Source organism: Buteo buteo, chromosome 23 (genome assembly GCF_964188355.1).
Source record: "Buteo buteo chromosome 23, bButBut1.hap1.1, whole genome shotgun sequence".
In the NCBI taxonomy this organism is placed as follows: Eukaryota; Metazoa; Chordata; class Aves; order Accipitriformes; family Accipitridae; genus Buteo; species Buteo buteo.
Window position 1 is genome coordinate 12,555,503 of NC_134193.1, and position 17,031 is coordinate 12,572,533.

The window sequence follows — 17,031 nt, forward strand, 5'->3', positions numbered from 1 at the left end:
TGGCTCAGCTGTGCTGGGGGCAGTGCTGGAGGCTGTATGGCACACCACACCTCTGGAGTATTGAAAACTCAGTGTTTCTTCCAGGTCAGTCCGGTTTTCCCAGCAGTGCTGCCAGAGTTCCTGCCTTCCCCCTCCACCCAAACCCTCACTGCCAATTCCCAGAGCTTTTCCTACAAAACACAGCTTAATAGGTAGGGTGGGAGTAAGTGACTGCTGAACCACTGCCCAGATGTCTGCACCGAGGTACCTGCCTGCCAGTGCCCTGTTACCTGTATTTCTCCTGCCTCCATCTCCTCCAGGCACGCTTGGAATAACTCTGTTTTCCTTCAATCCCTGTCCAAGACCTCCTAGCTCAAGGACTAATTTCTGCTTGATTCCTCCTCCCCTCCCCAAGCTAAACCAGCCTCCCCTGTGACACCCCAGGTCCTCTCCCAGGTCCCCTGGCTTCCTCGTTAAAGTCTCTTGGGCTGCATTGAGCTGTGCTGCTACTTCTTGTGCCCTTTTACTGGAGGGGCTAGAATAAAGGTGCTTGGAAACCTGAAGGGTGATATTTTTTTTTTTTGTCTGTTGGTTTTGAATTCTCCCTAGTTGTACTGAATTTGGTGAGAGCTGCTCTGGCTGCCCTGCACAGTAATGGGTGTAGGTCGATCATTGAAGGTTGGGTCTGTTGTCAATGGAGAGATGTGATTTATATTGACTTCCCCCTCAGACAGATGGACAAGTCTCTTTTAAAGGAAAATATTGCCTTTTTGTCAACAAAAATTTAGTGTATGTAATATAAAACTCCAAGGACGTTTCAGGCCAGTTCTTAGCTCCGATCACAAATTGATGTTCCTTTGATGTTGCCATGACTGCGACAGAGTGACTCATCCCGTTACGGTTAGCAATTTGCTTGTCTTACAAAGTCACTGGGGAAATAATTTTTCCATATCTATACATACCAAGGCTGTAAGGTTTGCTCTAGCAAACAAGGCAAATAATATTTCCTGGTAATAGGAGCAGCCAACTGGAAAATGAGACCAATAGATTCTGTTCTTAGTTCTGTCATTAACCTTGGACATTCTCTTTACCTTAGCTGGAGCTCTCCTTAGCTGTCTATAAAGCAGAAGAAGTTATAAATACAGGAGATGGTTTTAGTAAGTAATTAAAATCCTGACGTTTGAAGTGGTTCAGAAGTGTAAAATGTTCATAACACCTTCCAAAACTGCTTAAGGGAAGTCCTAGTGTGCAGATACAGGTGGTTAGGTGAATGCATGTGAGCTGGGTATAGCAAACGCTCTCGAGAGGCAGGTTATTTCCCTTGGAAAGGGCAATCAGTCTCATAATTTTTATTAAGAATTTATTCTTTCTCTCCCTGCTCCCTATAGTTGGGGCAGATTTCTGTAGCTACACCCAGCACCATTTATTGAATCCCACAACTGCAGATCTTGGTGTTGTTAAAGTGGTAACGAGTTTGCTGGGTGGCTGGGTGATTGTCAGCTCTTGTTATATTTTGGACAAATGGAAGCATTTAGATCCTGTTTGAGATTCCAGGATAAGGAAGGCGGCTGAGAGCTTACCTGCTGTCGGGAGGTGCCATCGTTCCACCATCGCTCATTAGTGGCAGGGTCATGCTGCATTGGTGCTTACAGCAAAATGGATATGGACAATGTGTGTCTGCTCTTGGTGCAAATATGAGAAACTTCAAAGAAGTTGATCTTGGATCACTGAGGAGATGTTGATGTGGCATTTTTAGGAACTTGCAGTTATGGCTATGGGACAGAAATTACTGAAATAACTTTGTTTAGGTCTTACTCCTTGCTCTACTGTAAGTCACACTATGTTGGAAGCTACCTGTTTGCTCTTCTCCCTTCCTCCTACAGATGCTTAAAAAATATTGGTGCTTATTAAAGCTATGGAGTTTCATAGTCTAGGGCAATTTATTGGGTTTTTGTTGTTTGTTTGTTTGTATTAAAAGCAGGATATACAAGTGATTCTGATGGTCATGCTGACCTGTCTTGATGCTTACATGGTCTTTTATTTGAAAAATGCATCCTGAAGTGCCTATTCTTATGGGAACAGTGTGTCTGTCTTTGTGCAAAATCCAAGGTAGCCATTTGCTGCTGCTTGTTTAGCTTGTTAAGAGTTTGGAGAACTTCTGTTGTGGTGGGTTTTGACTTTTTTATGTCCTCCTGAAGATTAGAGTTATTTTGACCTTGAATTATTTGTCTGGGAGAGAGTATCTAATGATTGCTCTATTAATTCTTAATGCATTTAAATATCTCTTTTCCTTATTTGGTAAAACATTTGCACATAGCTTTTGCAGAATAAATGATGCATTTTCCAAGTCTGTCACTCCCTGGTATTGCAATTATTAGTCTTCTGCTACACCACTTGTTGGGAATTATTGATTGTTAATGTTGGAGATAAGCTTGTCAGTTTTCAGATATGCTTGGCTATTTGAATATTGGTTTTTATTGATGTAAGTCCTGTTGGGAAAAAAAGCTTGGAAAAAAAATCTGTCCCTTCAAAGGTACCACACAAACACGATTTGAGGGGGAAAGCAATTTCTTGGTTTGTTCTGATTCTGCAGGTGTTTAAAGTGTGCATTTATCCCTTTTATTCAAGATGTCTTAAATTGGTTACTGTAAACTAATTCACAGGGGGTCAGATGGAAGCAAGATTGTATGGGGGATCTGTCTGAGTACAGACTTGAACCTTTTTGAGCCTTTAGTACCTATAGAAGGTGGAGGTGTGCAACAGCCACAGAATAGTTAGAGTGACTTAGAGGTGCAAGCACACTGCAGAGAGAAATTAGGAGAACTGAAAATGCAATTTGACGTGTTTCCCAAAATAACTGGTTTTGTTATTTTGTTCCCAAAGCAAATTAAATACTGCCTTTTTTGGTTTTGTTTTGTTTTCTTGTTTTTCCAGATTAGAGTAAAATAAAGTGAAAGAAATCAAGACAAATGATTGGTCACCATACGTTACAGCCAGGAAAGAAGCTATGGTTATAAAACCTTGTCTTTGTATGGTTCAACCTGAGATAACATCTTAAGAAAAGTTTGCAAGTATCCATTTAGAGGCACTATTTCTGGTACATTCTGCCTGAATGTTTGTTTCTTTTCTTTTTCTTTCTCTCCCATTGCTAGGTTGTGACTAGACTTATTCACTTGCTGGGTGAGAAGATTCTTGGCAGTCTTCAGCAGGGAGGTAAGACTCATTCCTGGACTACTCCCATTGATGCTGGTGCTTCCTTGGAGCTAGATTTACATCGTTAAATCTGGAAACAGAAAGCACATACTTGAAGAGAGAATTTGTCGCTAAATATTTTAGCTGTTGTCACAAGTGAATGGTGATTTTATTATATATATGTGTACAAATTTTTTTTTTTGGCAGAGAATGGTTAATTAAGTGTGGGAATGGCATGATTTGCAATTGAGATGATAGAAAATTACTGCTGCATATGTGCAGTGAAATTTCCTTGAAATTTCTTGAAAGAGAAGAGCTCAAAGGGAGCATTGGAAATAGCAGCTGTAATAGACTTGAATCAGATAGTCATGCTGAGTGGCATCTGCATGTAGACTGATTTAATATGTCTGCATTTGCATTATCTTAATGAATTGTCTGAGAGCAAATGGTCAGCTATGGATTGGTTCTTAAGCTTTGTGGATGTGGCACAGGCAAAACAAAGCATATTTACGGACTGAAGTGAGGAAATTTTCCAAATTTTCTTGAGCAGCTTTTAAAAGAAAGCAGATGCACATTAACTACTGAGGGTGTTGTGGGATTCTTTGCTGTTGTGGGTGGTTTGGGCTTTGTTTGGTTGGGGTTTTTAAATTACTTTTATTGCTGTTTTTGCAACATTCCAAGGAGACTGAGAATGAGGTAGCCAACTCTCATGTTTTGGAGCAGTCCTGGGGAGTGAATCTCAAAGTCCGCTCTTTCCTTACATGCTCATCTTTCTGTACACAATCAGTTGTGTACAAATCTCTAGTGATAATTGTACTTAAACTTTTGTGCATGCTGAAATACCTTTGTGGCCTACGGCAGAGTCCACACTGCTTGGAAAATAGGGCAATATGCTATCTGGATCAAAGCGGAGGAAAATTAGTGACAGCGATAGGAGTTCAATCAGAGAATCACCATTGAAATTCTGAGGAGGGAAAGACTGGTGGAGATGGAGTTGAGTGGTGGTGTGTAACTTGTTTGAACCTACAAACAGCTACTTGAAGATTGCCAAAAAGAGTGGAAAATCTGTTTAATGTTCTGTGCAGAGCTATTTTAGAAGACTTGAAATGAATAACTCAGTTGCTGAATATATTTGAAAAAAGTTTATCTGGTATTTCTTTGTGTCCTGCAGTGTACTGTTGATCTTGCATATAGACTTTGAATGAGTTTTCATATGGTATATCAAGTACTTCCATATGTCCATCTCAAGAATTCATCTTAATGGTGCATCTTAGGCTTTTGCTGGGTGAAATGAGATAAGCAGGATGTTAAATCCTAACTTAGATGACAGTAAGTTTATCATGTACTTAGAGCTGAGTTGATAGGCATTAGCAGCAAAGTAAGGTTGTCTGAGAAGGCTTAGTTAAAGAGAAAAGAATTAGTATCAAAATAAAAAGAACAGTTTGGAGAACACCCTTATCGTTGATCTTTTCCCGTTCTAAGCTATCTAGGAAGATCTTAATCTTTGTCACATGCATCAGGTACTTCTGTCAAAAAATGCTTTCCTCTGCCCATACTCTTTGCTCTTACTCAGCTTACCATGTTATATTGGAGATACTTCCACAGTTACTTTGTGGCTACTATAGAGGTTCCATATTTTATATTAAATATGACTCCTAAGCACATATCTCTAAAGCTCCACATTTTCCCATCTTGCAGAGAAGTGAAAATAGGTGGAGATACACATTCCCTGTAAGAACTTTTTTTGTTGAAAACAGGTATCTATTTCCATGATCGGGAATACCATAAAAAGTGAATGTTAATTTTTGGAATATTTTGATACTGACAACAGGTTTTGGGGTTTTGTTACTTCAGCTTATTCCTCTTGTAGGCTAAATCGATGCCTGTTCCAAAGTTGTGGCTGTTCCAAGTGATTCAAAATGCCTTTTTTTCTTTCTCTTAACAGGTTAGGTAAATGCACATTGTATTTAACTTGTTTCTGGCATCCAGATATTTTTAACATTGTCTGACTTTTACCCACGCATGCTGTGTCAGCAGCCAAAGATGGTGGAAATTGAATCACAGAATCATAGAATCGTTTAGATTGGAAGAGACCTTTAAGATCATCAAGTCCAACTGTTAACCCAGCACTGCCAAGTCCACCACTAAACCATGGCCCTAAGCACCACATCTACATGTCTTCTAAACACCTCCAGGGATGGTGACTCAACCACTTCCCTGGGCAGCCTGTTCCAATGCTTGGCAGCCCTTTCAGTGAAGGAATTTTTCCTCATATCCAATCTAAACCTCCCCTGGTGCAACTTGAGGCCATTTCCTCTTGTCCTATTGCTTGTTACTTGGGAGAAGAGGCTGACCCCCACCTCGCTACAACCTCCTTTCAGGCAGTTGTAGAGAGCGATAAGGTCTCCCCTCAGCCTCCTTTTCTCCAGGCTAAACAAGCCCAGTTGCTTCAGCTGCTCCTCATAAGAGTTGTGCTCTAGACCCTTCACCAGCTTCATTGCCCTTCTTTGGACACGCTCCAGCACCTCAATGCCTTCGTTTTAGTCGTTCAGTATTTGAGGTGCAGCCTCGCCAGTGCTGAGTACAGGGGGATGATCACTGCCCTGGTGCTGCTGGCCAAACTATTTCTGATATAAGCCAGGATGCTATTGGCCTTCTTGGCCACCTGTGCACACTGCCGGCTCATCTTCAGCTGGCTGTTGACCAACACTCCAGGTCCTTTCCTGCCGGGCAGCTTTGCAGCAACTCTTCCCCAAGCCTGTAGCATTGCATGGGTGTCTTGTGACCCACCCATTGATCTTCATCCTCTTACGAATGAAATATGTGGGAACTCTTTCCTTTTATGTGATACAGAGGATGTTACATTTATCTTAGGTTAAGCAATTCAGTGACACTTCCCTTGCTGCCTGACAGTTGAAAACAATAAAATGACACCTAGCTTTCTGGGTTGGCTGATGGCAAGTTTTTTCTTTTCAAACAGGTCATCCTCTTGGATTACACAGCTCGAGTAGCAAGTGGGATGCCGGAAATCCTGCCAGCAATCTCTCCACGGTAGCAATTATGCCAGTGTCTGAAGAGGTGCCACTTACGGCCTTTACTCTGGAGCTCAAGCATGCTCTCAGTGCTGTGGGTAAGAAGTGTTTACATGTTACTGCATTACAGGAAATAAATGCTTCTTATCTATTTAGAGAGGCATGGTCAGGTACCTGGCATTAGTCAAAGGTGGATTCGTGCTCTGTTGGGGGGGTAGCAGGACAGCAGTGCTCAGGATCAGCCTTTTTTATGACCTCTTGCTTCTCTGTCCTCATCCCTAATGTGCATTTAATTTTAGTGGAAAACTTTGTGGCCTTAGTGACTCAAAATATTAGCCAATCTGTCTGGCCTCTTGCCTTGGCTGCCATCAGCGTTCCTCAGGCTGCAGGCACGCCAGTGGACAAACCTCACCACCAGTGGACAAACCCCACCACCAGTGCACTGTTCCCACAGTGCCTGTCTGACAATGTGTGTCTTTTGTGTGAGAGTCTTTCAGGCTTCCTCAGTTGTACAGCTTCATCCAGCAAAGAATTTATTATGCAGTTTTCTTTTGTTGAGGTAGTGCAGTGAGTGGTAAGCACAAGACTTGATGGAAGAGGCTTGTGGAGCAGATCCAGGTTGGCACTGGAAGTCCAAACTTAAGTCTTAAATCATTGTCCTGTTTGTTGCCAGCTTGTCTGTCTCGTGCTCACAAACCCATGTATTCAGTTCACAGTTGAGTCATTAATTGCTTTATCCACGGGTGAAGTTGTGTGTGCAAGTTCCAGTTGCTCACAAAACCATGTATTTAATTCACAATTCAGTTCACGCTCGGTACTACAGTTTGACATTTCCTGAACATCCTCTTCTCATCCTCATACACTATCATAGATCTCTTGAGTAAATCTCCTGTAGTCCTTTGATGAATTGCTAGTCTGCTACCTCATGGCTTATTATTTTGAAAAGTACAGGTTACGTGATGCTTGAGGTATAACCACTTACATTTACTAGTTATTTCCTTTTTGACCTTAAGGGTATCTGGAGCTGGCAGTTTTATTCTGCTTAAAAAATCTTCTAGGCGAGCAGGCACAGGAAAAAGCTGTTGACTCTTGTCCTGGTTTCAGCTGGGGTAGAGTTAATTTTCCTCCTAGTAGCTGGTATAGTGTTATGTTTTGGATTTAGTATGAGAAGAATGTTGGTAACACACTGATGTTTTCAGTTGTTGCTAAGTCGTGTTTATACCAAGTCAAGGATTTTTCAGCTTCTCATGCCCAGCCAGCAAGAAGGCTGGAGGGGCACAAGAATTTGGGAGGGGACACAGCCAGGACAGCTGACCAAACTGGCCAAAGGGATATTCCATACCCTGTGACATCATGCCCAGTATATAAACTGGGGGGAGTTGGTGTGGGGGGGCAATCGTTGCTCAGGAACTAACTGGGCATCGGTCGGTGAGTAATTGCATTGTGCATCACTTTCTTGAGTTATATTTCACCCTTTTTGTTTTATCTTCCTTTTCTCATTACTATGGTGATGATTATTATATTACTTACTTGCACTGGGGGTGGGACGGGGGGAGGAGTGAGCGAGCGGCTGTGTGGTGCTAGTTGCTGACTGGGGTTAAACCACAACAATGTTTGAACTCTTCAACCTTTTGAAATATGAATTTGTGTGCAGCTTATGGTGGAGATGTGTTACAGTGGGAAGTAATTTGTGGGTGTTTGAAGATTCCTCTTATTTTGAGATGGCAGAAAAATTTTACATCTATAACGGAGCACAGATCTCAGCCATAGCTATATTGCTAATGGGTACTTCTTATGGATTGTTGCCAGCTTGTTTTGATGTGTGACAGCACTAGGAGCCTGTAAATAAAACAAACAGAAACTTAAGTATAAGTGGATGGACTATTCACTATAAAAATAACCATTCTAGTTGAAAGCAACTAGAATGCGACAAACAAGGGGTTTTGTTATGATCGCTTGGCCTTTCCTCATTCACCTTTCTTTTTTCTTTTCTTTTCTTTTCCTAAACTGACGTCTGTGTAGTGTTTGGCAGCTATAGATGGCACTATACAACCTTGGCATCTGAAGTTCTTGCCAAAATGGAGCAGACGGCTGCAGTGGGAAGAGGAAAGTGTTGTGTGAAAACACAGCTAGCCATATGGTTCAAAACACAGCTGGTAGACCAAGCTCTCTGGCCTTGATAGCCTCTGTTTGTCAGGTCAGCTTATTGCTTATCCAGTCCAACAATGCTCTGAGACAGTGGTTAACCTTCTGCCAAGGCTTTACTGTGCGTGTTTACATATTGTGCAGAGTTGAATTTTTTTTCATGCAGGCTGTGTGGTGTGGTTTTTTTGTTTTTTTTGTTTTTTTTTTTATTTAGCAGAAGCAGCATTCTGTTTCTCTCTTTTTTTTTTTTTTTTTTTTTTTTTTTTTTTGTAGCTTTTGCTTTTTCTCCTTTTGTATTTTCTCCTTTATACTATGGCTATAAATTGTTTGGGTATTCCTTATTGGTGTGTGACAAAGTGCTGTGAGCAATGTGCCAGATGGTGCTTGGCTATAATGAAAGGGGCTGGTTTTTGGAATCATTTTTCTTCTGACTTCTTGCATCAAAAAATGAAATGAGTAGTGAAGTCTGTGTTGTGAAGCAAAATTTCAGTTTAGTTTTAGATTGTCTTGGTATTTACCTGGCCATTAGAACTGTGTCCATTTTACATGTGGGGGAATTGAAATGTTATGTGAAAAGATTTTCATCAGGGCTTTGGTAAGCAGCTGGTGTATTGGAGCTTCGTGCTTCTGCCACCCGAGTGCTTACCTGCTTCTAACTTTCAAATTGGCTAATTAGCACTTGGGGTTTGGGTGTGAATTGCAGTTAGACCTTAAATATATTTATGGAAATAAGAGGTGTTATTTAATATGCTTGAGAAGGCTTAATTGAAAGTCTTCTCTTAAGGAAGTCTCTTTCAGTGTGTATGTTCCTAATCTTTTAAAATAGGGGGGTTTGCTGTGTAGATTTGCTGTTATTAGCATATTTTTTTTGTTTAGTGTTTTGTATTTTCTTGAACCAACTTTTTAAAATTGTAAATTGTAATCAGATGTTACCATTTAACACTTAACATTTGATCCATATTGTTTCATTGCTCTGGGCTTGAAATATGTTCCAGAGCAGTGGAGGGTAGCCTTGGTATGTGGGGTGAAAGCAGTTGTTTTTAGCTTCTATTTTTTGCAACTCAATATATTATTTTACAAAATTCTTTACTCTTCTTGTTAATATCAACTTAAATTAATATTGCAGTGATGCCTCAAATCCCCTTGCTGCAGGTTGGAGACGAGTATAGAAGAAATTAGGAGGATGCAGGCAGTAATACCGAGATCACTGCAAGGATCCATCATGAGGTATCAGCTACTGCAGTTCTTGGGAGGCACCTTCCCTTGCTGTAGGCTGACCCTCATCCTGGTGAGAGTGGTTGGGATGCAGGCTGGGTTGTAACACAACCTGCAAAATTAGATGAGAGGATGGGTTCTCTTTCCTGCAGCCAGCATTAAGAAGGCTATTGGCAGTGCTATGAGTTGGAGGTGGTTGCAGGTTAATCTATTTAATAGGATTTTTTCTCTTGGTAATTTTTAACTGCTTCTATCTTATTAAAGGAGTATAAAAATAATGACAAATAGAATACCTTAGTCTGATAGTGGAAGCTTCATAACACCATGAATTAATATATACTGTCCAGAAGAATTAAGTATTCAGAATCGCTACACCCCCCTGCCCCCCCCAAAAGAAAACAACCCCAAAACCCCAAACCAACGCTTTTGCCTGTAATGAGGCAGAACTTACTAATATGGTTGCTTGATTCTGTTGTGTGGGTTTAATAATTTTTTTCAATTTTTTTTTTTTTTTTTTTTTTAATTTGTAATGAGAATACCTCATGCGATCAGACTGCCCTCTGTACTGGGTTTTCTGGGCCCCGGAGCGCACTGACCTGGCTGGCCAGGTCCTGCTTGCATTCTGCACACAGGGAGCATCAATGTGTGGTACCACCCACAGCTTTATCCAAGTGATTCGTGCTGGTTTCTTTGAGATTTGGTGTTTCTGTGGTTTATGATAATTCAGATACTGTTTCTGGACAGTCTGATTGTGTCCCAATTAAATACTAAGGGATGTTCATGTTCCTGTGGTGTTTGTTCTGTTGAAAGCTAGACGGTGAAGCAGTTACTTGGTACCTGGTGGCAATAACTCCACATGAATCTGCCTTCATCTTGAGACGGGTATAAATATAAAATATGATCCGAGCATTGAGGAGAGAGCAGGCAAGTCCCGCAGACCATGGTGAACCGGAGGCTGCATCACTGTTTCCTCACTCCGTTTGCTTGTATGCTTCAGTGTGAAAGTCCTTTCTTTGAATCTTGGTCTTTGGGCCTCCAAAGAAAGAGGATGTAGAATATAAAACTTTCAAAAAGCAGGAACAGAATTTTCCACTTCTGAACTGGAGTGAGACGAAGGTGGGCAAGTTTTACAGCTGTGCAAAGTTTCAGGTTAGGATAACCGTGCCGATGAATTCTGGTCAATGTTCATCATGTCTGTATTTATTACTAATATTTTTTCCCCTTAATCCTGGTAGAGCTGAGAGCATCTCTTATCAAAAAACTCTTCTACATTATCCAGATTTTGAAAAAGTATTTGCCTAACTACTTTTTTTGTTCTTTTACCGAGACCAGCTAAATGATACCACATGGCTGTGCGAATTCTGATTATATGTGGGAGCCCTTTGATCGTATATAATTTCAAACTGAAGTAGAGAAGGATTCAAATTCAACATATGTGTCTCTCTCCTTCCTTTCTGCCCTTTAAATATAAGCTTTATTTTCATTTCTAAAAATGTATAAAGTATTGGGAAGCTTACTGCATTATCTTTACTAATAATTTATTGGAGTTTCTAATTGTAGTTCTGCCTGAATTTCTTTATGCACAGATTAGATTTAAACGTTAAGTGTTTAATGTGGTGCCTGGACCCTGGCAAAACTTGTTATTTTTTGCTGGGTGAGATCTTCTGACACTGAGACAGAAAACTCATTTATCAGTTCTGTGTCTTTGACACATAATTTTGTAGACTTTTATTAGGCCAAATATAAATTCTCTTTTGATGAAGTTCAGGCAAGAAAGTTTGCTGTGCTAAGATTTTTCCACAGTGCATTTTGTACTGGATGTATCTTTTTGTGTGAGTAGTTTTTCCAGGTGAGGTGGATTTGCAACCATTTCTAAGCATCAAAAATCACTCCTTGACCTCTGCGCCTCTGATTTCTCTAGGCAACTTTTTGATCTTGTTTTATTAGACTTGGAACTAGGATATCTGTATTCCCACTCCTGCATATCTTACAAAATTTATGTTATGTGGAAAAAAATTACCAAAGTGAGTACCATGCTCATCTTTGGAAAGAAAGGAAGAGTTTTGTCTCTCGTGTGTGATGTTTATGTCTCCTGCTCCTCCTCCTGGGGCAGGATTTGAACTTGGAAGCCTTGCTGAAGGGCTGTCTCAACCCTTTTCTTGAGTGCCTTTTATTCTTAAAAGGTAGAATGAACTAGACCTCTGATATTTGCCAGCATTTTTTTTCCTCCTCGCCTCTCTTTCATGGAATTGTAGTTCTGTACTGAAAAACAGGTGACTCTGGAGTACCGATTTAGATGCTCCATGAGGATTCCCCATGAATCATGACCTTCTGTGCCTGCAGGTAAGGCTGCGGCCATGCAGTACTCTCACCTGAAGCGCATAAAAGCCGGGATTCAGAATCCCAACAAGTTTGGTGAAAGAAAAATCTCCCAGGAGCGCATAAAAGCCGGGATTCAGAATCCCAACAAGTTTGGTGAAAGAAAAATCTCCCAGGGACTATTAAAAGTCACCACCTCTGGCTTGAGAAATTCATGATCTACAAATTGCTGGAGGCTTGGAGAATGTCATTAAGTTTTCCTTGCTCTAATACTCTTCCCCAGCAATCTGCTGCTGGTCGTTGTCAGAGATATGTTTTTGGGCTTAGATAAATATTTAATGTTACCTCATATCACCTCTCCTATGTTCTTAACTTTGAGCTATTCACCCCATGTCTAATCCTACTGAAAGAGAACAGTGCCTCAAGGGTGCAGGTGACTGATGGAGGATGGAGGGATGTTTTCATGATGCCAGCTGCAGCTGTAAATTACCTGTGAGACTGATGTCAGGTGTGGAGAGAACATCACTAGATGATGGTGTGTAACTATAATAATGCGCATTGAGGATGCACTAGCACATCACCTTGGACGCTCCTGCCTGCTGGTGTGGCTGTTCGAGGGGTATGTACTTGAGAATGATTTTGGGGGTTGGGTTGTTGGGGTTTTTTTTTTTTGTGCTTTTTTTTTTTTTTTAATTACTTCATTGCTCTCAGCAGTTTAGTTTAAATAACACTTTTGGTCATTCTGTTTTATGAGAACACATATGTTGGTGTTCTTGATCATATTAATGGAGGGTTATTTAATGGTTTACTAATTGAGAGCTTGCTAGAAGTTGGAAGTGTAGAGCAGATGGTTGTTATTTCTGAAACAAAACAGAGTTGGTTCAGTTGGAAGCATCACCATGTTCTATGCTGGGGATGAATAAGGGTCTGGGTGTCTTTGTCCTGTGCTGCCAGTGTGCAGAGGGGATGCTGGGCAGACTCCTCCTGAGCCAGCATAGCTGTGTGTCTGCCTGTGCACACTTGTTTGTGTCATATACTGTGAACTGCTTCTTTTCCAAATACAAAAGTGAGGTGAGTGGACATGATTTCTGAAGTAATATACCTCTCCAAGGCTCTTTTTTGATGCTTGATGGGATGTGTTGTCCAAATTCAAGATATCTGTGGTTGAAGTAGCCATCACCTTAACTAACATAAAGATGCACCCCTGCTCTACAAAGTCTGCCTCTCGCCTTGTATTAAAAGGTGTTCTGGCTGGCAGCGTTGCTGGGTTTAATGGTTTCCCCTTAGGGCATGGGCCCCAGTGCATCAGATCGATATGCTGTACTCCAGGCTCCTTTGCTTATGTTCTTGGATCTCAGTGACCAGGTGCAGGGAGGTAACAGCCAAACGCAGAGGTGGAGTATGCTTTCCCTCCTCAGCATTAGTCTCTCTTACTTGACATTTTTATTGTATTCCTCAGCTCATTTTGCATTCCTGGCTGTTCATCTTTGCCTACTAAACTTCCACCACTGTCATAAAGCTTTGTAAGTCACATATCCTGGAAGAATATTTGGTCTACATATCATTTCTATTTTGCCGAGAACTTTGACACATTAATGAACACAGATGATAACTCTGCTGTTGAATGCTTTTTCAAAATTGACCTGCCCTCTCCCCCTTGCTGTCTTCATTGCATGCAATGTCATCAGTATTTCTTCTGGGAGACCTCTCTTAATCCCATTACGCCATCCAAAGTTGTGCTAGACCAACTCTTTGTGAGGCTGAATGGTGAATCAGATCAAGGAATCTACCAGTGTTAAAAATAAGGTGGTAAACCCCCCCCCACAAGCATTGGGGTTCCCAGCAGACAGACGGTTCAAGGAGCGCAAATGGAGGAGCAGAACAGATGCAGGAGTGAAGGGCAGATTAAACTAGCTCTGCTCTTGAAATGCTTATGAACTAATTCCATCTACTTGGGACTTGTTGCTTTCATAGGAACCAACCACCATAAACTTTATTGGATGATGAGATTAAATTCTACTCTCAAGTCATCCTCCTTTCTGTCCTTTCTTACCAGCTTTTACTTTTTCGTCTCTGCTTACAGGATATTTTTGTCCATTTTGTTTGCTCTTCATCATCAGTGTAACAAAGAGCAAACACAATTTGGATGTTTGAAAATACAAGATGAAAAATCATACTTATGAGTTTTTCCAAGTCTAACACTAAAGTACATTAAAAGAGAGTGAAGCCTTTGCAGGAAGAATCAAGTATTGTGGGGGAAATGAGTTGGCCCTGAAGGTCAGGATGGCCAGCTGCAGGTACTGTACTTGTGGGTTTTTGCTTTTTGAGCACGTAAGTGTGAAATTGCGATCTTTTACCATGTTGTGCATTCATGGTTCCTTGATTTTTACTAAACACATTAAGCCATGCTGCTTTATTAGTGCCTTGAGAGACCTCACATAATTAAGTGTTTTGTTATTTCGTACATAAATTTCAGTTCTTTTGTTAATGAAAAAATGAAGGATTACATAATGAAAACATTAATACAGAGTGACTGCTCTTTCATGTTTGTAAAGCTGAATTTCTCAATATGAGACAGATAATATTTTCTTTAGGTATGAGGTTATTCCCTTAACTTTTTTCTTTGCTTTTTTTTTTTATTTAGTTGCAGTTATTCTGCAACCTCCACCACACATGGCATGTATTGCTGCTGATGAAACAGAATTGCTAATAAGAAAAATAAAGTTTCTTGCAGGCACTTTGGTTTATGTGCACCAAAATTCACCTTGGATATAATGTTGTGCCACATATGTGCATATGCCTATCTCTATAGTGGAAGTAGTGTGAATCGGACTGTGTCCTATAGATTTGGGACTCTCTTTCTCCTTAGGGTTGGTAGTGGTATAGATTCCTGTTGGCATGTTGAGTAAGAAGTAGCACTACTATAGAGAGCTGTAGGATTCATCTGGGGAGTTGGTTCAGTGCAGGCTGAACAAATAAAGTATTTCAATAGGTCAGTGAAATAATAGCTTTTTGCTTTGAAACCAGACTCGTGGCCTTTCTATGGTTGCAAAAGGTATGTGATATTCTGAATGTTGTGTTTGTGAAAATGCAGCTGCAGTAGAAACTGTCATCCTACGTGACACTGAGGAATGCGATAAAAGAGAGCTTGTAGGTTGCAACTAATGCAGTAAGAGAGCTCTAGGAACATGGAGAAAGGGAAGATGTTACTGTAGATAAGTGTGAAGACTTTGCGTCAGCTCTTCCTTCTACAACAAGTCTGATCAATGCACTGATCCATCATGATCTTCAAAGCAAATTCATGGAACTGCATTTGTTACAGCTATGTTTTCTCCATACAGTTTGTCAGGAGCTGAATGGCAGGTGTTCACATATGAAACTTCTTGTTTTTCCAGGTCCTGCGTTGCTGCTCACCAGTGATAACATCAAACAGCGACTTGGTTCTGCTGCACTGGATAGGTACCTGCCCTCAATATTACTTAGGAAAAATGCAGAAAGATACTACGCTGGTCTTATAAATATACAGTGTTTGGGAATAAAATCCTGTGTTCTAACATATATTATTCTTTCTCATCAAGTTGTTTGAGACAACAATGTTTCAAGAGTATTTGTTTCAAATGTGGGTGGTTTTTTTCCATAGTTACTTTCTCACTTGTGAAATTGGAAAAGCTGAATTGCTCCAAGTGGGTATTGTGTACTCATTCTTAGGGATTCCTTGGAAGTCTTACTGAAGTTAGGCATCACTGCATCCTCTTTCCTCTGTGTATATATCTAATGGTATAAATAATGGAGAGATAAAGAAAGCATGATCTTGGAAATGTAAGCAGATAAGGTTCTTAGACTGGACAAGCAAGAGATGCAGGTGTCTGATGCCCTTCAGATTTTGTGCTTGACATGTAAGATTTCTCTCTACTTTTTTAGGAGCTGTGATATAAAACTGTTTGAATTTTGGTTTTTTTCTTTTCTGTCCCCAGTATCCATGAATACCGACTAACTAGCTGGCTGGGACAGCAGGAGGATATTCACCGTATTGTGCTCTACCAGTCAGACAGCACCCTTACTCCCTGGACTCAACGCTGCATACGGCAGGCTGACTGCATCTTAATCGTTGGACTGGGAGACCAGGAGCCTACTGTTGGAGAGGTGTGGAAATAGTTCCTTCCCATATTTGCAGTGTTAACAGTCCAGATCAAAGAAGGTTGTTTCATACTCATGAATTTTCCTGGGTTTAATACCCAGCGAAGCATAAATAATGCAATATTCCTGGGAAATATGTATTATAAATAGAAAATGAATTGAATGAGGATTCTCTGAAATGGCAAGCTTCATGTAGAAGTATTTCCAGCTAAGTTCTTTAAAGAGTCATTTTGGCCAATGGTAAATCAAAAGTCAGATTGCTTTGAAGCTTTGCATTTCTGCCAGAATTTCTTTGCAGGATCTCCAGACAGAGAGAGAAATTCTTTTCTGCCTGGATGGAATTCATGGTGTGTGCTAAGGAAAAAGTAGATATAAATTGTATTGTATGACTAATTTAATATATTTTATTACAGATTGTAAGCTGTACTTTTTTTCCCCCTTACTATTTTTATTTTTGGTGTTCTGTTACCAAAGTTGTTTGACTAGGCACGTGGAATTCTGTAAGAAATTTAAAAATGAAGTCACAAGTGGTTTTTTTTAGGATTGCAAAGTGCAAAGTCTGACCTCCAAAGAGCCTGGGACTGGTATCACCTGCAGCGTTCTTGTGTGTCACTTTGTGTTGGTTCTTCATGACTGTATGTGGGAGGCAGGAAGCACAGTAAAAGCAAGTTGCCATCAGTTGCCTAAAACAACAAAAAATAAAAATAAGGAGTGCAAGGAGGAAGAAGTGGTCTGATGGGAAGGGCAAGAACAAAACATGCTGAATGTTTGTAGGCTTAAGTATGACTTGGGAAGCAATCTCATTTTGTATGAACAGTGTGTGTCTGTGCTGTGCATTTAATGATCTGTGGTTTAGGTAAAAAGCATTCATTTTTAAGCATTCAGGTTTGAGTCCTTGTGTGATTTGAGAGTTCTATGTGCCATGTAAGCCCACAGCTAGCAATGTAGTAGTTTAAATCAATCTTGTTTGAGGGTTCTTAGTGTGCATGGTTGTCTGCACGTTCAGATAGGA

At 40.5% G+C, this 17,031-nt stretch overlaps 1 protein-coding gene across 3 annotated transcripts in view; it reads left to right on the top strand.

The window, feature by feature from the left end:
• The window catches only part of PNPLA7 (patatin like domain 7, lysophospholipase), a 130,302-nt gene that overhangs the window by 62,091 nt on the left and 51,180 nt on the right, over positions 1-17,031 (top strand). For all 3 annotated transcript variants that reach the window (XM_075055890.1, XM_075055892.1, XM_075055891.1), the window contains 4 exons: positions 3,132-3,192; positions 6,152-6,301; positions 15,278-15,341; positions 15,857-16,025. In XM_075055890.1, coding sequence (XP_074911991.1) covers positions 3,132-3,192; positions 6,152-6,301; positions 15,278-15,341; positions 15,857-16,025 — 444 coding nt within the window. The remainder of the gene's footprint in view (positions 1-3,131; positions 3,193-6,151; positions 6,302-15,277; positions 15,342-15,856; positions 16,026-17,031) is intronic.